At 42.0% G+C, this 27853-nt stretch overlaps 1 protein-coding gene across 10 annotated transcripts in view; it reads right to left on the bottom strand.

Moving 5' to 3' along the window:
- Window positions 1–2933: 2933 nt before the first annotated feature.
- trpm3 (transient receptor potential cation channel, subfamily M, member 3) overlaps window positions 2934–27853 on the bottom strand; it is a 162394-nt gene continuing 137474 nt past the window's right edge. For 4 of the 10 annotated variants that reach the window (XM_074638312.1, XM_074638311.1, XM_074638314.1 and 1 more), the window contains 10 exons: window positions 26263–26491; window positions 22503–22670; window positions 19109–19249; window positions 17336–17464; window positions 15858–16109; window positions 13974–14148; window positions 11616–11766; window positions 10086–10279; window positions 9747–9879; window positions 2934–9470 (listed from right to left, as the gene is read on the bottom strand). In XM_074638312.1, coding sequence (XP_074494413.1) covers window positions 7856–9470; window positions 9747–9879; window positions 10086–10279; window positions 11616–11766; window positions 13974–14148; window positions 15858–16109; window positions 17336–17464; window positions 19109–19249; window positions 22503–22670; window positions 26263–26491 — 3187 coding nt within the window. In that variant the 3' untranslated portion in view covers window positions 2934–7855. Of the gene's footprint in view, window positions 9471–9746; window positions 9880–10085; window positions 10280–11615; window positions 11767–13331; window positions 13461–13973; window positions 14149–15857; window positions 16110–17335; window positions 17465–19108; window positions 19250–22466; window positions 22671–26262; window positions 26492–27853 lie in introns of all 10 variants that reach the window. The other 6 variants (XM_074638306.1, XM_074638305.1, XM_074638308.1 and 3 more) reach the window with 3 other exon arrangements.

Below are 27853 nucleotides of genomic sequence, written 5' to 3' on the forward strand. Positions count from 1 at the left end.
CTCCTCCTATACATGAACACACTCAATCAGCCCACAGGAGGACGGGCTGGTTCAGTTTCCTCCTCTGTCAGTGTCACTGAGTCAGTCTGCTGCTTCATGCAGAGAGGAAGGTGACACAGAGCTGCACACTATGACGACATAACAACCATGCAGCTGCTGCAAAGTCACTAAACAGAAAAAGGCAATAATAAATAAATAGAACAATATAAAACAGTGACTGTCCAGCTTACTTTGAAAAAAGAAGTCATTGGTATCGGATGGCCATGTCTGGAAAACATCCGAGGATTGTGAATTAAAAGTCCTTTATTATTAAAAGGACTGTTTGTAACTTTTTAAGCGTATAAATGTACCGGGTCGGGATCTCATGCGCGCTCGCATATGTGCGCTTGCGTGTGGCCAGAGTCTCTCCTCCTCTGCCTGCCTGCCTTCACTCACACACACACCGTGCGCGTTCTTGCATTCTCGCGTTCTTGCTCCATGTCTTGACGTGAACGCGCGCTCACTACACACTGCAGAAGAGTTAGTTTAGCTCTGAGAATATCTAGTTCTAGTACAGCGGACGTTTGTGCAGAAATAAATGCTGCAGCTCCTCCAGACCAACAGAGGTTTCCCGTGTCTTATGAAGTGGCGGGGCTCCGCAGAGAGAAACGCTGTCATCTCCGACCGGGTACCGGTGTCTCCCGGTAACGTTTCTCTTCCTGATTCAGCCTCGAAGCAGGAAAAGCCAACACTAGGATCAGCATTGATTCATGGAGAGACCTCCGTCTGGTCAGCTAACATTACTGCCAAGCAGCTGAAATATAGAGTGATATTGTGGTTTTAGCTGACATGTGTCGCCTCACTGTTTTGAGTGATGCTCGTTCATGTCTATGTAGAGCGAGCAAGCGCGAGCCCGATACTGACTTTCGTTGACTTAACAGCCACAGGTGTCGCTGTTAACAAGCATTTCTGAAAGTTACAAATAGTCCCTTTAAGACGTGGATCACACCAACAAGTCTTCATCAGGGTGTGTGAGCATAGGTGTTGAAAATGTAATCAAGGGGTCATGTGACCTAAGTCACTATATTGCATTATTTTTTGAGTAGAGTATAGTGTTACACCTGTCCAAACAAGAATACCTTACTAATCAATTAAAACAAAATGTTAAACAATGGCCTCAAAAATGACTTTAAAAGTGAATCAACATCTTTTTGGCACAGTATCAACAAATCAATGGAACATTGTAATCTTTTCAATGGAAATATTCATGACAGGGGTCCAGGGCTATTGCACAGATTGTATTGTAATACAGAGGTGGTACAGGTACAGGTGGTGCTGTTATTGTGTGTCCATAAAGCAGGATGAAACAAACATAAATGCAGAAGTGGTGATTTTCAGTTTGTGCACGTTTTTTCTTCTTTTTTTTTTAATCTAGCAAACTGATGCACAGATGGTTGTTTTACAGACTTTAAAAGTCACTCAGCCAGCCAGAGCCATGAAGAAACATAAACTGCAAGAAAGATACAGTATGTGTTGTAAAATGTGACATGTGTATAAACAATCATTTCCAAATGATATACTGGAGTATAAAAAGTGGTAATTGTCTAGAAAAAAACATTTTATATATATGAATTATACAAACTGTTTGTTTTACAACACATCACATAACAAGTTTTTCTCTTATGGGACTAATTCAAAGCTGTGGTTGTGCCTCATGGCAGCGGGACAAGTTTTAAGAGAAGACAGACCACCATGCAGCACCTGTCACACTCATCTCAGCAGCAGTCTGATGTTCTACTGCAGAACAGATTATGTGATGAGTCTCGTTACTCGATGGTTGAGCACACTGTGTGCTTTTGGTGTTTTATGAGTTCTATAACGCTGAGGTTGACAGCTCTCGGCCGCAGTTTGTAGCTCACATAAAGGGAGTGAAAGAAATGCAGATGTTCCTGATGTTTAGTCCAATACGTTATAAGCAGCACGGTGAGTCTTTTTCTCTTTGCCTCTTCATCTGCTTGTCTTTTTACTGTGACCCAATAGTTCCCGACCTTTTTTCTTAAGGGACCCCTTTTTCTATTATTGAGCAAACTGATGACCCCTGACTATGTGACATTTTATGGATATTTCATATTATATTCAATGCATAACAATAACAGTACAGAGCAACTGATAAACCGTACAATTAACCCAAATAGAGAACGCAAAAAAATGCAGGTAGTTTTATGTAAAACGAGCGATTTGGATGAATTTTGAGCAGATTATTTCTGGTGAATATTGCATCAGAGATGAGTTCTCCTGTTATTTTTTAGGAACTTTTAATACAATTCTCTGTATTTTTCTTTATTTTTAGCAATCATCCATACTTAATATGCTTCATTTTTGACAAAGTCAGTGTTTTCTTCTCCCTGACGCTTGGACATTGTTCTATTAGCTCTTCGGTTGTTTTAACGGCATACTTTTCTAATTTTTTGAGTTTATATATTAAATCAGTGGTTCCCAAACCTGTTCTGCAGGGCCCCCCTTTTGTAGATAAAAAAATATTGAATGAAATGCTGAGATATACAGTAGGCTAACTGTATGTTGTTTTTCATCTTTCAGCTGGTCGCGTTAAAGGGGTCGCCACAGCGGATCATCTGAGATCTGATTTTATGATCCGCATATTTGATTTGGCATGGGTTTTTATGCCCGATGTATAGACCAACTGTATATATATTTTTTTAAGTTGTCTTACACCCCTTAAAATCAAGAAGGCCTCGTGACCCCCAACGAAGCTTTGGCGACCCCCGAGTTGGGAACCAGTGCTGTAACCTGACATTACTGCACTAGACATGCTTATCACTTTATATACATTTCTCACATCTGACCTGCACACGATAAGCAAGCGTGAGTCTTTTTGTCATCTGATTGGTTAAAGATCCTGGTGAAGTAAAAACAAGCGAGACACGGAGTACCAATCTATTTAATTTTTTATTTAACAATGCATGCCAGACATGATCCTATTCACATTGAAGAATACAGATTTGTATTTGCATCCAAATACTCACTACTTTGATTTCATAGTATAATCTCTCTTTATCTTTCTCTCTGCCATCTTAACAGGTCGTCTCTGTACACTCTGAGTGGAAGAACTGCATGCATTTGAAGGACATTAAATAAAGTGTGACCAGCAGGGGGATAAGTCCCTTTCAGTTGTTGTAGAAGCATATCAGCAATTATTGCAGAAAAAACGTGCGTGAAACTCTCTTTATCGTACGAGTCACAGGTCGTCGTAGGAGGGAAGCAGATCTGTTGATTACCATCATGTGCTCATGAGATACAGTATCGCAAAATATTGAAAAAATACTGTACACTGAGATTCTGTTGGGTTGTGTTGCATGCTTCCCTGTTACTGGTGTCGTCTATATGTCCGGATTCACACGTGTGCTCTCACACACATACACACACACATACGCACACCTCCTATCAGTACCTCCCAGCCTCGTCAACATACCATAAAACCATTTATAGAATCATGTACTCACGAGTTTAGAAGTGCCACGGACACGTATGTTATCTCATATTCCTTACTGTAAGGATAAATAAAATTTATAAAGACTATTTTGATTTCCTATCACAGTAGGTCAAATAGGAGGGCCTAAACTTTCAGTCACAGTCATCTGTTTTCATAGTCAGCCATGCATAACTGAGTTGAGCTGTATGACCTTTGCTTGGTTAACCCCCGCCTGCCACAGCTGTGTAGACAGCAGGTCAGTAGAGCACGACTCAGCTCGTTTCCATTTGGTTTGGCAAAGTTTGGTTTGGTTTGTGAGGGATCAACGCCCTCTCTAACTATACGCAGTTCTTGTTGTTAACAGCTTAAAACTCCTGCGGGTGAACAAAGTCAGTCGATCAAGTATGAAGACATTCATTCATATTGTATTGCCATTTCTGAAGACGTAAGACACAAAAATATATATATAGATGTCCCTACGATCCCCGAAGACTCTGGGTTAGACTTGTAAAGCACAGTGATTATATTGGAAACCTTCTGCTGCAGACAAATCCAAATCCCTCAATAATTCCATCCCTCTTTCGACCATGATAAACTTGCTACCTTCCATCACTGGGGTAACGTCGTCCCTGAGCATCGACTTGGGGTCAACCTTTCCGATCTTAAACATGAACTACATATTTGTTGAGGAAACTGCAAACCTGATCCTTAGTGTGTACCGACGGGCTACAACATCCCATTTGTCATCTTATAGGTATTTTAAGTGTGTTGCTCCCTGATCTGTCCACATGATCCATACTGAGCATGTGTCCACAAAGCAATTTGTGTTGTAACTGCTGAGTTAAAGGGGCACTCCATCAATTTTACAAGTTCACTGGTCACGCAGGGTACAATTCAGCCACAGTTGTATGTCTTTTGTAGCTCTAGAGGGGGCTTTCTGAAGTCTAAGAAAATAACCCTGATGATATTATCGGGGGTTGTGATGCCTTCAAATGGGGTCGTGTTTACCGTGTTCATGAGAAGAATCCGTATGAACGCCCCCCTCTTGTGTTATTCACGACCTCGTAAGTGGAAAGTTTCTGAAAGCTCAGAGTTCACGAGTTGTGACGTGTTTGTTGTCGTTGTCAGAAATAATAAGTGAATATATTGTAATTTTAGTTGTATATTGTTTTTCTTTGTAATTTTACAATATGTCTGAGGAAAATGTTGATATTCCCAACGGCCTCATCTTTTTCCTCTGTCATTATGCATTTGCATTTACTGCATTATGTTACCCGCTTGCTAAATTGTGAGCCTCTGTGGCTGCTAGACGCCGTTGTTTAGCAGCGGTGTTCTCACGACTTTACCACTTGAGCACCAAGCATATCGTGTACAAGACTTCTCACGTTGTAAACACGAGATTGCGAGTTTCATTTGAAGGCACCATTAGGCTTGAGACTTGAGACAACCTGCGTTGTTAACCGGGGCCAATGGGTTTGAAAGATGAGATGATTTAACAGTCAGTAAAGGTCTATCAAAAGATGTTATTGAGTTGCACCATGGGAACTGTAGGATCCAGAGTTTTTGAAGCTTGATCCATACTGGGGACTAAAATTCTGTCTCTAGAAAGTCCCCCAACTGTAAGCAGGCACAGTACTAAATCACTGGAGTACCCCTTTAATGTTTAGGGTTTGGGTCAGTAGGCGTATGAACAGTTTGGATCATCAACCAGATTGGGTTGTGATACAGAGAGAAGTCAAATTATATAAATCCATGCTATATCCTCACCCTTGTGTCTCAGTTTCATGTGCAAATAGATTTTTTTTCCTTCTTTATATGTGTTTCGGTGGATCTATATGTCCACACAAGCAATGATACAGTCTACCAATAACAACACTCCCCCCACTCTGTACATCAGATGTGTTTAAAGAGAACAACAAAGGTCTATGAGTGTTTGCAAAAGCCACATGTTGAAAATAATCACAGATATTTGGGGCTCTATGATTAGGAAAAAAAAAGAAAAGGAGAAATTTCACAGATTTCTGAATCACTTCAGTCCCCACATACTCCGTCCATGCCCAAAAGGCACCCTAAGTTTGGTATACTGGCAACTGTGTATTGCCGTGTCAACTTTACATTAGAAAATTTTCATAAGCTGCTTGATAAAACATACAATAAAAACTACTTTAAATACTTTTAAATATGATTGAAATGTACAGTATATCAGACAGTTCTATATTTAATAAATAATATAATACATCAGCATTTAGTGCATGTCGATGGTCATCTTTTTATTAAATTTAAAAGCTTAATTAGAAAATACTTAAAATTCGACAAAAATATCATTGAGAAGATATAAATATTGATTTCGTAATTCAAACAGGCATTTACTGTAATCATCGATAATGAGCAAGGAAAAAATGTCAATAAATAGAACCAATCTCAAAATAAATGCAACATGATTAAACTGAATCGTAATAGTGAGGAAATATAAAACAAACATAAAAAAATCTGTAAGAATTCTATTAATTTCACCTATCTTATGTTTACAAAGCCATCAGAGGAGGGCATCTTACTCCTCTGAGACTTTTTCCATTAGAATAAAAAAACTTTTTAAAACACTGATCTGGCTTTCATCTTTTAATAATAACCCCATGTCTCCTCCTCCATGTCACTTCTTATATCTCAGCTAGAATGCATATACTTGACAGCTTATTACAAGCTTTTTTTTAAAGATAAATTCATAAAATTGCTCTTTCTTTAGGAACTCTTCTTGACCTGAATATGATTAACAATGGGCTTAGTCATCAGACAATTGCTTTCTATTACAGTCTCCTTTTGCAGTGTCTGGCTTTGAATGCAATCAATAAAATAAAGGAGAAAAGCAAAAATGAATGACAGTTATTATGGAGTACATGAAGGACGGATCCATTAAGTGGAGGTGGATGTAAAAACCATTGCAACATAATGCCACTGTCGAAACCTGAAGGAGCAGGGCTGGGCTACAAGAGAGCAACGGTTTCGTTGAGTGTAAGGATATTTGGTGTCAGGTGCAGGCAGAGAAGGTTCACATCAGGTTCACCCAGCAAGCATTGCTTCTGAAATAGGCTCACAGCGCCCTCTTGTCCCCATTTATTTTGCAATTGCACTTGTTAAAGCTCTCAGGGATCAGGTCTGAACTAGAGTTTATTTTCACTGACAGTGTGTGGATGTGTCGACATGTAAATATGCACGTGAATGTCAACATGCTCTTGATTACACTCTTCTGTTTCCTTCATTTTCCTGATACAGATTCATCAGTTGTAAAACACTGGATGCTGCTAATCTCAGCCTTCATGTCACATTCTTTCTCACTTTTTCCTGATAACTTTTTTTTACTCTTAATCACGCGGCTAATTAATTTTACTGCAGATACAGACTGCCGACACTTGACAGCCATGACTGGAGACGTGCGATTGAGTAATGACCCTTTTTGACTGGAGTATGTTCAAACACTGCTTTCTTTTTCTAGCTGGACTGACAAAAGAAAGAGTTTGGTAGATAAATTATGCTACAAAACGTGAGACAACGAAAGGCAAATTTGATATATACCTTTGAAAAAAAATAAGAGATAAATATATTGATTATTTGAAAAGTGTATTTGTGTATCTAGAGGTAAGTTGTTGCTATGTTACAGCAATCATCGCCAGTGCAACCAAGAGAGGAAATAGTTCCCGATGGTTTCCAAAACACTTCACTGATTCCTTTATGAAACAGCTAGAAACGTCAGCTTCTTTCTGTTTGCTAGTGCTGGGGTCTTACAGAGTGGAGTTTGGACTACATGAAGAGAGGATAATGCGTTTAAAGCGAAAGTTTTGCGACTCTATGCTAAGACAAAATGAGGTGGCTGTTTTGTCTTTCTTTCTCCTCTCTGTCTCTCAGACTTGACAGTTTCTACCGTATATGCAGCTAGGAGTAACAGTATACTTTCTCTGACTTACGTGATTGATATGTGATGTAACACAGTGACATGATGTCTACTTGACGTAAAGGTGGTGGATGGAAGACATACAGTACAAATACACCTTCCATTGCCATAACACCCCATAGAGAGTTACTTAGCTACAAGAGGAGGTAAAAACTACTCTAGATTCATAGCTCTTTGTTTTTGACTGGTGTACAGTAGGACCCCTACATCTCCCATCCTGTTCCTCCTGACACCCGATCCAGGGTAAAGTTGCCCTCCAGCACTGACTATGATTAAACTTTTACCACCTTTTCTATTCTAAAACGTAAGTGAAAAAACTGTAGATCTGGTCCAGATCAGCATCTATGGGCAACTTCACCCTGCGTTCACTTTTGCCCTGGGCCCTTTCAGTTTTCCTCCCTGGTCCTATCAGTGTGTGAGAGTGCCGACCAGTGTTCTTGTCACGTGTAGTTTTGTCTATCAAAGCTGCGGAAAGCTGACGGAGTGGCCAGCTTCCTCATGGAGAGGCTGTCAGTCTTGGCTGTGTCAGGCCGTGCTCCAGACTTGCTCCTGAGGAAGGGGTTTCTGGTTCCTGCCAGACCCCGGCCTCCCGGCCCAGGCCCCCTGTCTGCCCCCAGACCCGGTCCCCTCTCCATCCTCTCACTCACCGACAGGCTCTTCCGGTGCGGAGGGGCCAGCGTGAGGGAAGGATGGGAGTCGTCTGAGGAGCAGCTGTTTGCTCGCTCCAGCCTGGAGAAGGGGGAGCAGAGAGGGGCACCACTGGGCCCGCCAAGGCCCCCTAGACGAGGGGTATCAGGGGCAGGAATCAGGTCCTCTGGGTCCTCTGGATCAGACTCTGTGTGGCTAAGCTCTGCCTCTCTCTCTGGGTGAGAGGAAGCAATGTCTGACGGCTTATCAAAGGGGAATGAGGTGGATCCTCCGGGGGAGGAGGAGCGTTCTGCGGGAGTGTATGGAGATGAGACACAGCGTGTATCGATGCAGTCAGTGATGCTGGTGTACTCTGCAGCTTTTACCTGGACTCCTGCCCCCAGTCCGCTGTAGCAGCCTCGTGGTGTGAACATGAGGCTGTGTGACTTGACCAGAGGGGGCTCGTCCAGGAATGATGTGCCTGTTGTAGAAAGGTAGCGGGTGCTCTTGGAGCGCTCGAGCAGCCCTGCTGAGGGAGGTGGGGATGGTTCCATGTCCCAAGGAGGTAACGTGGTGTCTGGTAAGAGGTGGGCTGAGCACAATGACAAATCAGCAGCTGCACTGTCGTCAAACATGGCTCCAGCTGTTCCGCTGCTGCCTACTCCGCCCTCCGAGTGCCTATCGCCCATACCGCTGGTGGCGGCGCTGCCGAAGTCCCGGCCTCCCGGCAGCACCGTCTCCATGATCTCTGACTGCAGCGAGCAGTCTCTCTGGAGCGGCGGGACCACTCGGAGAGGATCCAGAAAGACTTCCGCGGGATCTACCTCCTCAGAAGTTGAGACATAGATATCAATGCATGATGATGGACGGTGTTGCTGGGAGACTGACAGCGTCGCCAAGGGGAGGGGCTTAGACTCCTTGAGGGCGGCACCTGAGGACACTGATTGTGAGCTGTTGGCTCGATGGAGGCTGAGCGAGCGCTCTTTGAAGAAGCTCTCGGCTCGTTCAGCTCCACTTGAACGATCGCCACCGCGACCGACATAGAACGAGTGGCTCCTTGTCCGTGCAGCCATGCTGGTAGGAGACGGAGGGGACATGGAGCCCTCGGCTGTTCCCTCCAGTGCCTCCTGCAGGCGGTAGGCATTCCCTTCCGTGCTGTTAAAGCTGCTTTGACGGAGGATGTATGCTGCGTCGTGGCACTCACCCTGGCGGAGTACGTATGCAGAGTCTGTGCAGTCAGATGAAGTCCGGGAACGTACTTTGTTGACCTCCCCACGCTCAACACCCGTCACCCGCTCCAGTGCTACGGCGATTCTTCCAATCAGCTCCTCCATTTGGGCCAGACGAATGTCAACGGTCTGCAGCGAGGCCTTCATGAAGTGTTCCCTTTCATTGACTTCCTCCAGACGCATTGCCATATTCTCCACCCTGATGGAGTAGAGAAGAAAGAAAAGACATTAACAGCAGTGGAGAATGGAGGAGGAAAAAGTTGTCTCTTAAAACATTTCAGCTGTGTTTTTGTATCTTAGTTCTGTTGCAGCATTTGCTTCTGTTTGAAAGGTGCACTTTAACAATTGAAGGCTAGGTTTCTATTCTTTCACATCCTCTATCTAGCTGGTAGACAGAACACTGGACTTATTTATATACCAATTTTCCATTGGCTGAAAGTTTTAGGTAGCATGCAGGCAGAAGTTTTTGTCCGACCTTTCAGAAGTGACTCTGATCCTCTCATCGTTAGAGGAGTGGAATCGGTCATCTTTCTCTCTGAAGTACTCCTCTATGCATTGCTCCTCAAAGTCATGGACTTTCTTCAGCTCGTCCTCTGTGATGAAAAGTTCTGTGGATGAAAGAGTTTGATGAAAGTTTGATTCGTTGTATAATAATAGCTAAAGTTCAAATCCAAAATATATATATATAGCACTGTTACAGTGCTAAAAACAGAATATTGAAAATAATTGAGCGTGATGTGAAGAAAATTCCAACTCTGAAAACATTTCTGTTCACACTGTTTATCAGGCTAGTTAATGTTTGTCTGCCACTCACTCAGCCCGTAGTCCCTCTCGTCGTCGTCATGCTTTCGCCAGCGACAACACAGATGCTTGAGGACCATCGTTATGTGACTGAAGATGATGAGGGGTGGAGGAAGGACTGGGCGCTCATGGAAGGTCATGATGAGCTGGTAGCGCTGGAACTTCCAAACCTGGTTGGAGATGGACTTCACTTCGAAGAAAGTGTTGCTATTGTGATGGACAACGACAGACAGAAACGCCACACCGACCAAGAATTATTACATCCACTGAAAGCTGAAATAAACTGAATCAAGTCATCAGTGGCACAACAAAGATCACAACCGCTTCAGATAGTATACAGATCGATTAGTTGATGAACTGACAGGGGTGGACGTAAATTACAACTACTCACGTTGCTGTAATTAAGTTATTTTTTCGGGTACTTGTACTTTTATAGTATTTAGAGTATTTTTTTTAAGTCTGTAATTTTACTGTTAAGTTAGTTCATAAGTAATCTACTTCGGTCATTTTAAGATCATAATTCGCTACTGAGTAGGCCTATAATTTGAATTATTTATATCCAAACGTTGATCTGCATTTTAAGGCTATTCGATCACAAACAAGCCAATGAATGACTTGGAATTTTACATGTGCTCTGTGGGTTCAAAAGCATTTCTAATATTCTTCGTTTTAACAGAAAAAAATCCGGCTTTATCTGTATATTTGTTTAGAAAACAAATTCCCTTAGTTTGATACCTTACATCATTTATCAGAGCAGAGAAATTCAAATGTATTTTGTTGAAAGTATATGTTTTCTACATCTCCCCTTTGAGTGCCTGCTATTGATAATACATTAAACAAAAGTAACTAATACTCTGAGTCGTTTTTGGGAAGAATACTTTGTACTTTTACTTAAGTATTTTTTTAGCACCAGTAGTTTTACTTGTAGTTGAGTAATATCTCAGTAATGATACAGTACTTCTACATGAGTACAGATTTCCAGTACTCTTTCCACCTCTGTGAACTGATTCCTTCACTTAGCATGCTGCTGCACTGCAGGAGCCAAGCTTGGATACAGATACTATATGGAGATAGAAATAAATGCAACAGCCAACACAATAAATGGTCGCTTTAATGTGTAATGAGATTAAACCTTCAATTTAACTATTTTCCCATTGTGCACTTTTTGGTAATAACCCCGACAAACGTGGAGAAGAGGATAATCATTCTTGCTACATGGATTATTCAGAGGCACAATAACAGATCATTAGCATGATAATGTCTCTGCCGACGAAGCACCATCCCATTCTGTTAATACAATTTGCTTACCAGCCTCTAATGAGGGTGGCTTAACAGTAGCCCAAACACAAACTACTGTGTTTTTCTCTCACACATACACACATTAAGCTCAAATAAAGGCTAAAAGGCACTTATGACATAAATTATTTCTATCATCATGCTGCCAAAATGAGTGTGTTTCAGGTCCTGAGGTGCTTTTAAAGTAGAGCGGAGTCTGTAGTTAGTTAAAGGTGGAAAAGCTACTATTAATAGAGAGTTTACGTACTTGAACACAGCTATGAGTAGGTTGACCAGCAGTATGTTGGCCACCAGCAGGTAGCAGGCCATGATGGCTGGGACAATCCAGGCACCCGTCTTACAAGGAGGCAGGGCCACCGTCGCCCCACCCTCTGTAGTGATGTTCTGCCCACAGGGGGCTGCACGCCACCACAAAAAAATATACAAGTTAATACATGGTAAACTGTCTGTATATAGAGACATGAAACCATCATGGATATTTTAGTAGAAAGTTGTAGATGCACAACAAATTAGAGAGACATGCAGACACATGACATAAACAGAAGTCAAATATATAGTAAAAAACACACCTTATAATAAAACCTTAGCAAATTAAAATAAAGAAAACATAAAACATTCAAGCACATCCTGTACACAGGACAACAATAACAAAACAAAGAGACAAGCAGACCTGAAAATACCAAACAAAATGCATAACTACATATTTTGCAAACAAACAAGAAGCATAATGTGTCTTTATGCTTCTTAGCGAGGGGACTGGAAAGAGTGGACACTATAATGATCGGGACTCATGTTCAGAAATGTGCATCTGAAAACAAACAAAAAAAGACATTCATCATGTCTCATCACAATTTGTGTTCCCAATATATTTAAACATGCAGTCGATGTTTCAAATATATTGTCACATATGTGTGCCATAGCTTCATTCAGCAATGGTTGATTGCTTGGAATCGTTTGAGATGTATTTAGGATACATAGTATGTTTTTTCCATCTGTGATGGTTCAGTTGCTGCGGCTTATCTGGGGAACATTCAGCATTTGTTCTTGGTTTGTTTGCCTTTTTTTGAGATTCATTCTAGACATGCTCATCATTGCTTGATGTTCAATTGCTTCACACAATGCAGCCCAAAGACAGAGAACTGAAGTAATTTTTTTTTTTCTATTTTCAAATTTTTACCTTCAAAAAATTTGGATTGAAAACTCTGACAACTGAACCACGTGAAAAAACAGATTACAGATGATGGAAGGTGGCTGATAAATATATTTTGGTGTGGATTGTGTGTGTTTTATGTATGTGCAATGCTTACTTATATTAAATGTTGCCTATATTGGTTGAAATATTTTGGCAATGTTGCAATGGCTCCAGTGAGAAGCTGAGCCGGCGTAAAAAAAGGGATATGGTGATATGGTTTATGTGACAGACGGCGTTAACATGGCAGGGTCACTTCTTCAAATGAAACTAATTGAAAGTCGAGGAACAAAATGAGCGGAGGAAACATCAAGGGAATATCAAACTTTACAACTTTGATAGTTTCTCTTGATGTGACAACTGACCAAAAAACAAAGAGAGTCAAAATATTAGAACACATTTGAAAAGTGCTACTGCCACGTAACAGTGCCATTTGTCAGGCAGTGCCAAAATTAGTCAGGGTAAAGTTGCTTACAAAATCTAGCCTTGGGTCAAGATACTAGTTGGTCAATTCAAAGATTTGGAGAAGCTTCATTCAATCACGCTGTCACACACTTTAAATTATCTTAAACAAGCTTCTGTTTAGATACAGTAGCTGACCCAAGATACCAAACACATGAAGGCAACTTTAACCTTACAGCGCGTGGAGCCGCATGCACACTTTAGTCTCAAGTGGCCTCTAGTGGTAGGAGTGGGCATGACATGGTGAGGATGATGAAGGAGAGGTGGGATAGGTAGATGTGATTAAATTGAGGTCTGTATCTATTGATTTACTGGGGGTTTGACTGCACTGGGCATTGTGGGATGGACCACTACTACGCCAGGTTCCGTAAGTTCGCAAGTAATTGTCAGCCAGCCAGAGTTTTCCACTCAGCCTTTGCTGTAACTTCCTACTATGCATATCTGAAACAAAGAATGAAAACATTATTTCAGATCTCTTCTCTTTGGGCCACTCCTCACATTCTGTACACACCATCATCGATACAACCATACAAAAAGACAACAGAACAGCACACAAACGCTCAGCTCTCACTCTCAAGACATTTTCTCACAGACACTTTATTTGAGTCAAATTTCCCTTTGTCTGTGTGATATCAAATAACGTAGAGACAAAAAAGATCAGGACAAGCTGACAGTAAAAAATAATGTCCTCATGTAAGAAGCTGAATAACTTTATGGTGGTGTGTCAAGAATGTCCTTATTATCAACATGATGCAATCTGTCTTGTAGGTATGTATTATAAAAGGGTATCTCCCGGTAATATGTTAACCTGTGAAGGAGTGACTGATCATTTAATGATGAGATAGGTGTGTACTCAGTCACATTGCTTTCATCTCTCTTCAGAGTCAGGAACTCCCCCGAATTAACAAAAATTAAGTTTATTCAAAAGCACTGACCCTCTGGCCCCGAACTTACGGTCAATCTGGTCGGCAAACACCTCTCCGTAGATCATCCAGTAAGGCATGAAGAAGATGTTCCTAGCTAGCATCCAGGACGCGTCTTCGTTAGGGTTGAGGATGGCCTGACGCGCCACCCCAAAACTCATCAGCACCACCAACATGATGATCACAAAATACATCATGTCGATCATCTGACAGGGGGAGGGGGGTAGAGGAGGATCGCCAGAGAGAGAAGGGAAAGGGTGAGTGGTTTAAGAAGAGAAAAAAATGAGGAGCAGTTGGTAACATTTTTTATAGAAAGGAACGATGATAAAACAAAAAGAAGGAATGGATAAAGTGAAGAAAGCAGTCCACTAGCCTCTGTTTATTTGATTTTTTTCGTACTGAGAGCTCGTATGAGTGTGCCAAGTCAGATTCAGCAAACGCGCCTAACTTCAGATAACTAAATGACCCGGGTAAACATGATGAATGTCACCTGTGTAAATGAGCACGCGTTCATGAGAATTGTAAATTATCATAATTATCATAACATCCCCATAACATCCTGCCCCATTCATCTGTCTCTGCCAATTAATCAACAGGCTGTCTAAAGACACGCTCTCTTCCATCTCTTTAAGTCGTTTTGCAGTTTGAGATGTTCATATTGATATTGTGGTGTTATACTATAGCATCAATGGCCAATTTAAATTAATGATGACACCGCTAGGCTTTATGAATACATTTACGATGATATCATAATTCGAGTTGCAGAGTCAAACAGGATAATGTCAACATAAGTATGAAGTGTAATGTCTTCATGATTTTCAAATTCAAAATTGCCTCACAGTGATGGAATATACAATCCATTATTGAAAAACGTAGGTTCGGATAACAGCAGACTAATTGCACATGAGTCCTTCGACAGGTCTGGATCACTCGAAAATTGTGTTCGTACCCGAGAGAAAATTAGAAATACGAGAAAATTTGCGAATGCGACAAGTTCTCCTAATCACTCGTACAAGCCACTTAAGGACAAATCTGCGCATACGAGTGGTTCTTGCATGAGGCCCAATGACTTTTTAGAAAGCTGAGACATATCTAAGAAACACATTTGAAGAACAAATTGCAGCTACGGTCATTGTAACCATTATCACTTTGTTAAAATCCCGAGGTGCATACTAATTTGGCAGAAAAAAGCATTATAATGTTTTAGTTTTTTCATAAAGACTTTGTAAAACTGAACTGTGTAACAAATGCTAGTGGAACAGAAGATGGCCTTAAAGCATGGTGGTGCTTCAGCTTTCTGCTGTTATTTACATTGCAGTATTATTTTTTTTATCACTTCTCTGAATGGCTACAACTTCAAATCTGCTGCAACATCATATATGCAAATTATCTGACTAAGCCATTGAATCCAAATTTAACCCCCCCCCACACCTCTAACTAATTGCTGATTTTCATATCAAAAAGGCATTTGTGTCTTCAGAGGTGCACAGCCCATGTCAAAGACAGTCGCACATCTGACAGACACAAATTTGAGCCTTTGATCCCCTTCTCTAGTTTTGTCTTCATGTATGAATCAGAGGCTCTGATGTAGTGCTCTTAGAGATCAAACAGTGAGGTTTGGAGGCACAGAAGCTCTATTCGACGCAAGCCTGCACACCACATACAGATTAAACCTCTGTAATCATGGGACTCTGTGAACTCTTGTAATCAGTATGGATCATGCTGAGTAGAAGTCAGAAGGTAGAAAAAGTCAGACATAAATGAAGAATACATAATTGGGGAGAGGGACTATGAGAGATGCTGTAGATAAAAAAGACACACACATACACACACACACACACACACACACACACACGCACGCACGCACGCACGCACGCACGCACGCACGCACATCACCACCCCTGCCTCCTCTCACCATCTTGCCAATCATCATCACATAGGGACCCAGGTACTTGTTGACCCCAAAGATGTCCAGGAGCCGGATGTACCAATAGATGATGTTGACGCAATAGATGACGCGCCCGTAGCTCATGAGCGGCGGCTCCTGGAGACGCAGAACCATGCCGACGGAGAATATGAGGATGGCCATGAGGTCTGTGATGTTCCAGTACTCCTGAAGCCACACCTTCACCTTCTGTAACAACTTCCCCGGCTCTGACATCAGGATCTGGAAGAGGGATGGAGGGGAAATCAGTAGAGGAAGATGAGGATGCAGGAATGATGGAAAGATGTGTCCATAAATGCAGTAATTGGAAGGAAACATTTAAATGCAATACATCATGACCACCATGAGAGGGCAGTATGAGTTTGCCAATCAGGGCATCTAGAAGATGTCTGAGGAGCCACTGTTGTGTAGCTGAGAATGATGTGCCATAATGAATAATGCATTTCATACACTTACAGTACAAACACAGCCACAGAGTGAGGCTGAACTAGTCTCATAAGGCCACATAACCTGTATTTTCGATTTACTCTTTCTCTTTATTTGTTTTGTCTGTGTCTGGCCTTCATTTCCACCCCCTTTCCTTTCTTTTCCACCTTGACTCTTTCGTTTGCTTCCCCTTTAATAGTTGCATCACAGTTTTCCCTATTTATCCTGAGCTGTTTGATGATATGGGCATGATGCTTAGCCTCCAGTGCCATAGATAACATTACAGTCAGTCGATTAAAATATTGAATCATGATTAATCACGATTAATAGCAAATGAATCACACATTTTTTTATCTGTTCAAAATGTATCTTAAAAGGGAGATATGTCAAGTATTTAATACTCTTATCAACATGGGAGTGGGAAAATATGATTGCTTTATGCAAATTTATGTACATATTTATTATTGGAAATCAATTAACAACAGCTGTCAGTGTGTCAGTGTGCTGACTTGACTATGACTTAACCAAAACTGCATGTGATTTTCATAAAGTGGGCATATCTGTAAAGGGGAGACTCGTGGGTACCCATAGAACCCATTTTCATTCACACATCTTGAGGTCAGAGGTCAAGGGACCCCTTTGAAATTGGCCATGCCAGTTTTTCCTTGCCAAAATTTAGCGTAGGTTTAGAGTGTTTCGCTTCCTTCACGACAAGCTAGTATGACATGGTTGGTACCAATTGATTCTTTAGGTTTCCTAGTTTCATACTGTATGATACCACTGTCTTCATTGCTTTAAAACTGAGCCCGCTACAACCTAAGAATTGCAAGTTGCATTAATGTAAAATAAAGAAATTAGTGACGGTAAAACAAATTTGCGTTAAGGTATTATTATTGCGTTAACTTTGCCAGCCCTAGTCTTTAGTTCACTGGGTATTGATGAAGAATTGATTATTGTGAGTACAAAATAGTTACAGATGCTGGTGCACATGTGCATGTAGCCACTGCTAGAATCTGTTGTACCTCTCTCATCTTCTCAATGCCGTTGGTGAAGATGTAAGCGATGACGATCCACTCTTGAGTAGAGGGCCACAGGTCCATCTTGACCAGGACAATGTAGTTGAACAACATCAGGTAGCCCACGTATGCCATCTACATAAAAACACCACAGCAGAGGGAAATCAGCAGGGACACATTTGTGATTATATGCTAGTGTTTGTGTGCTTTTCCCACAATAGAAAAGCTGCACACCAATAAAGTTCAGACAAACAGAGGGCTTTTGAGTGCAACTGCTCAAATTAAACGGTTGTTTCGTGAATGATTGACCCTCATTACACCTCCCGCTAATGCGGTTTTTCAGATCTGATGACAGAGATTTGATGTCAAGACACTTGATTGCTGTACCTCCACACTTGGCCTGAAAACATCCATTATATGTCTCCTGTGGCTGTATCTATTTAAATCCATGTCAGCTGCCCACTTTCATTTTTCCTGCACTTATTTGCACACTGTGGCTTATCATGATCCAGACTAGATAAAAATTCTGATCACAACGCAAGCCTGAGCATCTAAAGAACAGGCCTGGACGACCTGACAAATGTATTCAGAATCCATTTTTATACATTGAACTCATGCACAGGTCCTGACATTATTGGATTTCAATCAGATATTTGACATTTCTCATTCAGCGATTGGTGATCTAGTATCCTCCGAGACCATTTAAACTGCATGAATATATTCGACAGTGATTTGGACAGCTATGCAAAACTGTTTCCACTTTTAAATTACGAACAAAATCTTTGACATATTTAAATTATAGATTAAAGTAACTACAAACAAACTGGAGATGGTGTCTCCTCCAGTCCATGCTTGAATCAAGTATTCCAGTGAAGTACGCGGGTAAAGATATTTTAATAATTCGCGACCGGGACTGTCAATCTCTCCCACATGCACAGTTGGTTTGTGTGATAAGTTTGACTAATATGCCTTTAAACGGGGCAGCCCTCTACAGCGTAATCTAGTAATGAGGTAAATTTTGACCCAGAGAAAACACCCAGCATCTGTTCTACGAGTGCAGCCGCAGTAATGAAATTCACAGTAGAATATTATTCTTTAACCTGAAGGGCGAGGAGGAGAAGTGAAGGGGGGACAAAGAGGAGGGGAGTAAATAGCCAGGGAAGACAAAATGGGATGAAACAAAAGGCAGTCGAAATATTTTCTGAGCATTAATAAACAGTGAAATCCCTGCTGGTGATGTTGAGAGATGTTTTCACTGGGCGAGCAAATTGAAGGAGCCCAAGACGGTGTAGGGGAGACAAAAGATCAGCTTATATCAAACATTATGCTCACAGGCAGATACTGTAGAAAACACAAGCTGTACCAGACTTCAAAGACGTCTTACAGAATCCAGATGAACAGTGCTGTACGGAAAGATGTGAAGACACACATGAAAACACTCTAAAACTTCAAATGAAATAATATTTACTTATTGTAATACTTAATCCAGTGGCAAAATGCCACCTCCTTGTTTGATCCCTTTCACTCCCTCACTCGCCTCACTACTTTTTCTCGCTGTGCTGCTTCCATCTCCCATCTCTCTCGCGCAAAACATTACCACCCCAGTAAAGCTGTGCAATGACAGGGTGGAACAGAAGGATAATGACAATACAGGCACTGTTGCAGTAGAAGCTAACGGCAGGGAACCAGGAATTGATGCTGTTGCAGAAATACAATGAGCTCTGACAGTGCCAACAGGAAGCTGAGCACGTAGGTGGTGTTGCTGAAGCCGACACTGACCGTATGGAACCAGAACTTGACAATTGGAGCGTTGTAGAACTCGTATATCTTGCGTCCCAAGGGGATGAGGCGGTGGCGTTTCTGAACCTCCTCGACATCCTTCTTTCTGGATGTCTCTGTGGTTACTTTACCCAGCATAGCCTGGGGGGAATGCAAACCCCACATGGAGCGAGGGAGGAAGGAGTGAAAGGTGTGAGGGATAAAAGGAATCAAGAGTGTGGGAAGAGGGACGTGTGATGGATTGGAGAGACGGAGGAGGAGGACGAGTGGGGGTGATGCAGAGAGAGGATGGAGATGAGGACAAGTACGTGGACAGGAAGAGGTGGGATGGGAAGAGTTGAATAACAAAGAAAAAAGGAAGAAGGGGGAGAGGGTTACATTATGGCTACTGCACAGTTTTAATATCATAATCAAAGAAGCAAGCACAGGCAATGTCATCATTCCAAAATGTGAAATGTGTGTTTTTGAGGTGGAGTGTTGGGTGAAGGCTGGTAACACAGTATGACGCAGACACAGACACTCATGGATTGTGTCTCAGACAACAATTAAGAGACAGAAGAGAGACAAGATAAAGACAGAGAGAAGACAGAAAAAAGAAAAAAAGATAAGACATAGATATCTCATTTCAATCTGTGACACATTTCCTTATCCATGAGAGAGGGTTCGGACGGAGCCCACTGTTTTTATGGGTCATGGTCTTAATGTCAAAGCAACACCAGACCTCTGAGGGAGTTCATACATGGGATTGTATTGTATAAGTAAGTATAAGTAAGTATACAGCCCTACAAAGGCAAAACGCATTAACTACATATTAGGTCAAAATTGAGTTTCAGACTTTCTGACATCTGTTTTACGAGGCTATATACAAAAAATATTATGCCATAGAAATGTGCAATTTATTTGAAAACAGCTTTTCAGAATAGCAGAAAAAAAACACAGCATCTGCACTTTGGCTGACAGCTCAAGTAATCGGCCTATATCAGGTGAAAGCTAGCTTGTGAGCCACAGCTCACCTTAGCTAAAACTAAAGCTAAGTTTAGTTTTTGATTTTCCCTAAGTTGTTATCTGAAAATGAAAAAAATCCTTTTTGATGAACTGACATTTTGGTTATTTAGTTTGTTATTCCACATAATTAAAGGTACAGTGTGTAGGATTTGGTGATATCTAGTAGTGAGGTTGCAGATTGCAACCAACTGAGTACCCCTCCCCTCACTCCTCCCTTTCCAAGACTGCGGAAACGTGAGCCGACGAGTGCAAAACTGTGGTAATGCCATTCGCCTCACTCAGAGGCCATCCTGACCATAATAACACTACTTTAGGAGCAATGGAAGTCAGACGGCGGCTGGCGGTACTCCCTATGTAGATAGGAAGAGCTCATTCTATGCTAATGAAAACACAATTCTTAGTCTCAGGTGATTATACACTAATGAAAACATAGTTATGAATATTATATTCCATTTCTGCTAACAGATCCCCCCGAAACACACTGTTCCTTTAAACACACTAGTTCAACTGGATAAGAAAGCTGAGAGAACACATGTTGTTGGTAGATACTTCAGTTTCTCTGAGCATCCTGTGAAGAGTGCAGTATCTGTATTTTTTAGGTATTGTGTGGATTCTATGTCAATGTTTTTTGGGGTAAAATGATCAACCTGAAAAGACGTAAAATGAAAGCCTTTCAACCTTTCTATGTGTTTCACAGTTTGCCGTCAAGTCTGAAAATGTAAAATTTTTCTCAATTTCGCTGTTTAGTTACTGCACTCCGCCTTTGTAGGGCAGCTGTAGACCTGGGCAAAGATAAAACGTTTGAAAGTCGGCTAAAATATTTGAACTATACGATGAGGAGTTGGTTTTGAGTTCCCAGGCCGCTGCACTGAATAGATACAATAGTGATAAAGCCATCACTAAGAAATCAAAGATGAAATCACCATCAGTAATTAATCAAGGGATTTCTACTTTTTTCCAAATACGTGAAACATATACAGCTACAAGTTTTATCCAAGGCACACACAGACAGGGCCTTCAGGGTGAACAGATTCAGATGCCAGTGTGTTAAATCACACCATGCCTTTACTGTACCGAACATGCACATTATCTGATCAGCAAGTGGACACAAGCTACATCACACAAGCTAGAACATTCATCACAGTGTGGTTTATCTAGAGCATCTGAGGATAAAACAATACAATCTCCCTCTGTGGTGTAGCAGTCTGTGTGTCTCTGTATGAATCTTTGTGTGATTCATAAGTATCTGAAGGTGCATTTGTACAGTCAGTAGCCAGGGCAATAGGAAAGGGCGCATTGCAAATGCATCCTCTGGCAGCAGGGTTCTTTGTTTAACACCACAGCGCCTCAAGGACTGCATGAGTAAAATGGCCCATTTGCACTGGCTGGCTGGCTGTGCTCAATGCAGATGGAGAGTATGTACAGTGGTGCTGAGGGGCGTTCGACTGCAGTTCAATCATTTAATGGAACAACCTTAGATCCAGTTCATGTCTTAAAATTGCCTTTCAAATTCCAGTCTTGCTTTCAACACACAAATAGGATCTTGGTGTCGTCTCCAGAATTGATTGAATTGAAATGGAACGCGTCCTAATCCTGCTGTACATCCATGTCTATGCAGATGGACCAACTCTTCCACTGTGAGCCGGGAGAAGGTGCTCAGACTCTGCATGATTTAAGCTCTGCAGCAGCAGGCGGACACGGTTATATAATGCAAAAGCCTGGGCCTCCCATGCTCAGCAGCCGACATGCTGAGTGGTATGCTGCAGCAAGCCATCATCATGATGGGAGAGTGAGGGGCAGCAATCGGCTAGCACACAGTACTGTACCTCAATCAGAACTGAGCTTGGAGAGAGGGAGAAAGAGAGAAAGAGCTAGAGAGAGAGAGGGAGGGAGCTGAGAGCAAAAGAAATAAAGAAACAAAAGGAGCAAAGAGGGAGAGCTGGGCAGAGAACAAGAGGGACCACAGGAAAGGCAGAGAGAAATAGAGGAGATAGATGGAGAAGGAAACATACACGAGGGAACCCACAAGCGGCGACAGACTGAGACGCTACAACTCCACGACCATGTCTTTGCTGAGACGACGAGAAACAGGAAAGGCCAATTTGGCTGGAAGAGTCCAGTTGGCCAGAATAGGGAAACAGGTATGTGTGTGGAGAATTGCGTGCGTATGTGTGAGTGCGTATCGACATCTCATTGTGGATGGAAACAACATAAAACTGGTCCACGAGAGATATTTACACAGAATCTGGTCTATGTGTTCAATGATGAGTTTTATAATCTGAACAAAGCATGTGTCTAAAGTTTGAATAAGAGTATAGATTCTGAGATGCAGGGCTGAGGTGGGTTCTCTCACCACGGAGTTGTACTGCGCCTCACAGTAAGATCTTACTGTGAACTCCATGTCTTCCTCCTCCTTCTCCTTGACTGGTTTCTCCGGCTCCTCCTCCTCCTTTTCCTGCAGGTAGGTCTCCTGATCCTGGGGCATGTACGACATCTCGTCCTTGTTCTTGAACTCCAGGCTCAGGATGGACGGCGGCAGAAGCAGCCCTAAGATTACCTGGGTGATTAGGAAAAACAGGAAGTGGAGGTTGAGGAGGAGGAAAGTTAGGGAGAGGAGCTGGAAGCGACAAAACACAGATGTGATAAAGGTGTTTTTCATGAGCAGCGCTGCGGAAATTAGGACACACACAGAGTCTGGAACAAACCAACCTTCATAATCGGTCTGCGACAACACACATGTGAAACTCACATAATAAAGATTTACCCTAGTGAACACCTCGCCATCATGCCCCGGCCTGAGCGCGGCCAAATGACAAAGCTTTGGTATTTACGATAGCCAAGCGAGGGTTCTCATCGTTGAAGTCAATTACAAAAGCATTAGTCCAGACAGGCAGCGAGGGTGCTGCGCTGCCGCGATGGATGAGAGGGACACACAAACAGCAGATAAAGGAGGCAGGCAAGCTGTAAACACTTCAGATACATACCAGTCAAACAAGAAACGAAAGAGCGAGGCTTTTAACACAGTGGGAAGGTGAACGGAAAGAGAAGACGATGGAGAGCAGTGTAATTGAGTGACTGTTTATCTCTGGAAGCAGCTGTCTTTAAATAATGTAAGAGAGAAATTCAGCTGTTTGCATTGCATTGACTATTGGCTCAAAATTTCTGAGCTAGGAAAATTGAGACAATTTATGTCACAATTTAATTACAAAGCTGTCAGTGAACTCAGATGACAAAATGAATGAAAGAATATATGAAAAGGATGGTTTCAGGGTGAAGAAATGGGGTTAGTGACCAGTGAGAAATACAATTATAACCACAGCACAGAAAGTGGTGTCTCGGCTTCTCTTCTCAACGGTCGTGTCACGGGGGGGGGGGGGGGGGGGGGGGGGGGGGTCAGAAGCAAAGATGTCAGTAGTTTGTCATACTTATTGATGTGTGAAGAAATCAATGTACTCATTTTTGCAATTCATAGTCCCTTTGTAGCCTCCAGTAACCATGTTCTGATGTGAGTTAGCATGTCGGAGAGTAGAAGATGACCGCCCTCACAACTACAGCAACTCAGAAATGTGCACACATATTATCTTGACAACATTTTGACAATGTTATTTGCTGTATATTATAAACTCCTGGGGGCACCGAATCTTGTTTGTTCCACTTGTGGTTTCCTTTCTGTCTTTCTGCTCCAATGAGCTTCTTTAGCGGTGCACTCCCTCCCTCCCTCCTGCAAAGGCCAAACCATACTTAAAGCACTAGTAGTCTGCCCTGCTCGGAGAAGCTAGCCACCCAGACCCATCATCCTGTCTCACTTTGTGTATGAATGAGTGTGAACCCAGCCGTCCCCTCAGCAACTCCCAGGGCAACTCTTCATTATAAATAACTCTAACCTCTCTGATCTGAGCAGCTGCGTCATATCACCCTCCTGCCAGACGTCTGGAAGACCCACATGAGCAAAATTGCTCAAAATCAACCACCAGTCCTCACTGAAACCTCTCCCCTCGACTCAAAGGGAGGTTTACCACACCAGCCTCCATTTAAAATATGTCGGTCACAATTTCAAGGTTTTTTTGGTAATTAAGGTCAGTTCTTCTGTCCCCTCTGGCTCAAGAGAGTACTTTGTAGGCTTATAAATGAAGCTGTGGTGGAAGTTCAACCAGGAGGGTTACCTCGCCTGACACACTCCTGATGTTTTTCTTTCCTCTGGCAGATCCTCCTCTTCTCTGTCGTCACAAGCGACCTTGACTGGCCTCAGGTATCACAGTCTGTCTGAAAGTACATCATTTCACCTACATAAACTCACCTGCAATATTAATATGTTATGTTGAACTGAACGGTGTACCATGTACTGGTTCAAAATACTGCTGCCAGGCTTTTAATGGGAATTAACAAAAGGGAGTACATTACACCTGTCCTAGCATCATTGTACTGGTCTACATTTTAGAATTAATTTTAACATTTTATTACTCACTTTTACTCACTACAACTTGGACTGGCCCCAGAATATATAATAGATCTATTAACATCCTGAGATGTGATCTAAGATCATTTAATCGGCTACTTCTTGCTGTTTACAGGTCCAATTTTATGACCAAAGGGGATTGGGCTTTTGCTGTCAGGGTTCCCAAACTCTGGGATGCACTTCCTGTAGAGATTCGATCATCAACATCAGTATCCACTTTTAAAAACACAATTTCTTTTAGGATGGAATTTTTACGAGGTCCAAATGTTATGTGACTGTTTATGTACATACATTTATGTGCATATGTGTGGTGAAGCATGTGTACAGAGTATGTGTGTGTACACACTTTGCAGTAGATGGCTAATTTGAATTGAAGGACATTCTTTCAGCACTACACTGCTGGTGCTTGTGATTCAACAAGGACGTGACTATTGTACTGTATATCTACCCTTAATGCTACCCCTAGTTCCCACCACACCATTCTGTATAATTTCTACTTAGACCCTGACTGATACTGGATTTCTGGGGCTGATACTGGTATTCAAGGTATTGGTGTATATTCCAAGAGTTACGACCAAGATATGCACTGATTTTACATACTGTATCACAGTTGAAAAAATAGAAAGGTGCACTCAGTAGAGTGCATATCTCCGCCAGGTGTGTCTGCAACGACCACTGCTGCAATGTTTGATTGAATGAATACAACCTAAAATTGTGCTAACCACCCATGTAGACTGCAAGTGTATCCCATGTCCCACCCAACAGATACACTCTCATTTTAATCTATGCAGATGTCAGCACTCTGTGCAGGTGTGCGTCTCAGCTTTGTAGCTTCATCTCGCGTGCGTAACCGCGGCTTGAAGCGTTAAGCGGGTTAAGAGAAGTGAGTAAGGAGCAGTCAACCAATTGCAGTATCAAACAGGCAATAAAAGGGGTTTTAAGAAAGTGTGAGTCACTTCAACCATGAGAGGTCTTTGAGCATGCAGCCATAAATGAGCACCCAGAAAATGATGCAGTTTGGTGCAGCAGTATGCAAGATTAGCCGTGGACAGACACAGACATGCTCTCGAACTCACACACTCGACCAATCTCATTATCTCCTGGCGAAGATAATTAACTTGTCAGTGCCCTCTGATGGGCAAGCCATGCAATGGCAACATTGTTTCTAAATTGCCTACATTTACTGCAATTTGTCGTTACTAATCTGCCAACATACATGACGATACTGTATATGTACTGATACATTTGTAGTAAGCGAATACTGGGTGGCTTCTGCTTCTAATATGAGCATATTATGTCCAAAGCAATGCACAATTTTTCATAAATGCTCTACAGACAGAACGGTAATCATCAATTCTCTCATCACGCTTCACATCCCTACATTTCCACACATCACACCTGGTAGTTGTCATGTACAACCACTCTCCACTTTTCTGTAAGCCGCTCAGCAGATCCACAGGAGTGATTTGGGCCACCTCTACGATAGTTTCTCAGGGAGTTGAGAGGGTTTCTCATTACCTTTCCTGCCCAACTTTTCTCAAGCAGTCTGAGGGGATTGAAGCATTTCAATACAACTCTGCCTCTCTAACACCAAAGCCTGAAATCATCGTAAAATGCACAGACGATTTTGTTAATGCTAGTGTACGTTTCTTTACCCCCAGGTTATCCCAAACATCTGGATCCCTTCTATTACCTTCAAGCCTGAGTTCTTGCGCATCCGCAGGCGTCCCATCCACATGTCGGTCAGCAGCATCTGACTGCAGGTGTGAGCGATGAAATCTCGGTGTTTGGCCGCTACCGCCAGCTGCAGGCAGGTGGCGTTGCTCCAGTTCTTCAGCTCGTACGTCAGCAGCTTCATTGCCATCTGCTCGTCCTGTTTATAGGACTGGTCTAGGAGTTCCACTGCCAGCTGGGCAAACTCTCTGGGAAATTATATGCGGGACATATACGGGCACACTGAGACATGAACAGAGACAGTGACACACTTTGTCCAAACATGTAAAAATGTAATTAAACTGGTCAAGGAATCAGTGACCATCTGGCCAAATTCTGAATGAGATTAGATTTGCATACAAACACTTGCACACACACGCCAACACAACATTTTGCATATCGGCACATGGGCATAGTCAAGGACTTACACGACAAGCATATCTAATTTCTTTAGTAGATGCGGACACATGTTTACAGCAAAGAGGGCCCAAATTCTCACTGGTAATTATGCTTGTATCTTTTCCAAGGTGAAGGGGATTGTTCAGGTTTATAAGACTGCATGCTGAACAAGAAATGATGTCATGAATATGGGGCTGTAATATGGCTATCACACACACACACACACACACACACACACACACACACACACACACACACACACACACACACACACATAGCCTCGAACTAACAGCAAACAAACATAAAGCACCATCCCGTACACCAGCATTTTAATATGTCTGCTTTCAGACAATAAAAGCATAAATCAATGCTCTGAGATCAAGTTTCACCCTAATTTCAGCCTCTGAAAGGACATTCTTCTACACAGACACACGCGCCCAAATACACAGTAAAATATTGCACACTACACTGGAATGCAATCTGTCCTGTGTATTTTAATGTGTATAAAAAGGCACCATCATGGCTGGGGTTTGGAAGGTTTATAAAACAAGGGCTCACAATGTCATGATGCAGAGCACATGACACAGTTCGACAGTGTTGAATGGATGTTTCTGTTTCTATCAGGGGCTTGTATGATATTTCATGAAATATAAAAGGTGAATATTCCAAATGTATTTACAGTTTGTTTAGAAGTGCCTTGGAAAGTAAAAAGAACTCCCTGCAGAATGTAGTAATTACTTTATGTACTGCCACACAAGTATCCCTTGAGTTTATACTTACACACACAAAAAGGCAATCACAAACACCGCATATGTAAAGATTACATGAAGATATATAAAAATGTATGTTGTTAAATGAGCTCTTCGAAGGAAGCCAGCCAAATTCTCTGTGGAAAGCAAACTCAAAATAAGCCAGCTCTAAGGCTGTTCTTTAAAACTGTGTGGGAAAGTGTGTGTGTGTGTTGCGTGGGGGTTTTGGTTGGTGTGTCTGTGCTTCATTTGTAGTATCTGAACGATTTCCCCCCTAATTAAAAGTCTTTTCCGTTGCCAGCATTTTCCTCTCTAGGTGGTTACCTTCATCTCAAATGCATATCCTTAAGTAACGAAGATGCATGTTACCAGTTTTCTGTATCTATGTCACTTACGTCCCATAGGAGCCTGGAGTAGTCTGAA

The sequence above is a fragment of the Sebastes fasciatus genome, chromosome 6 (genome assembly GCF_043250625.1).
Source record: "Sebastes fasciatus isolate fSebFas1 chromosome 6, fSebFas1.pri, whole genome shotgun sequence".
Lineage (NCBI taxonomy): Eukaryota > Metazoa > Chordata > Actinopteri > Perciformes > Sebastidae > Sebastes > Sebastes fasciatus.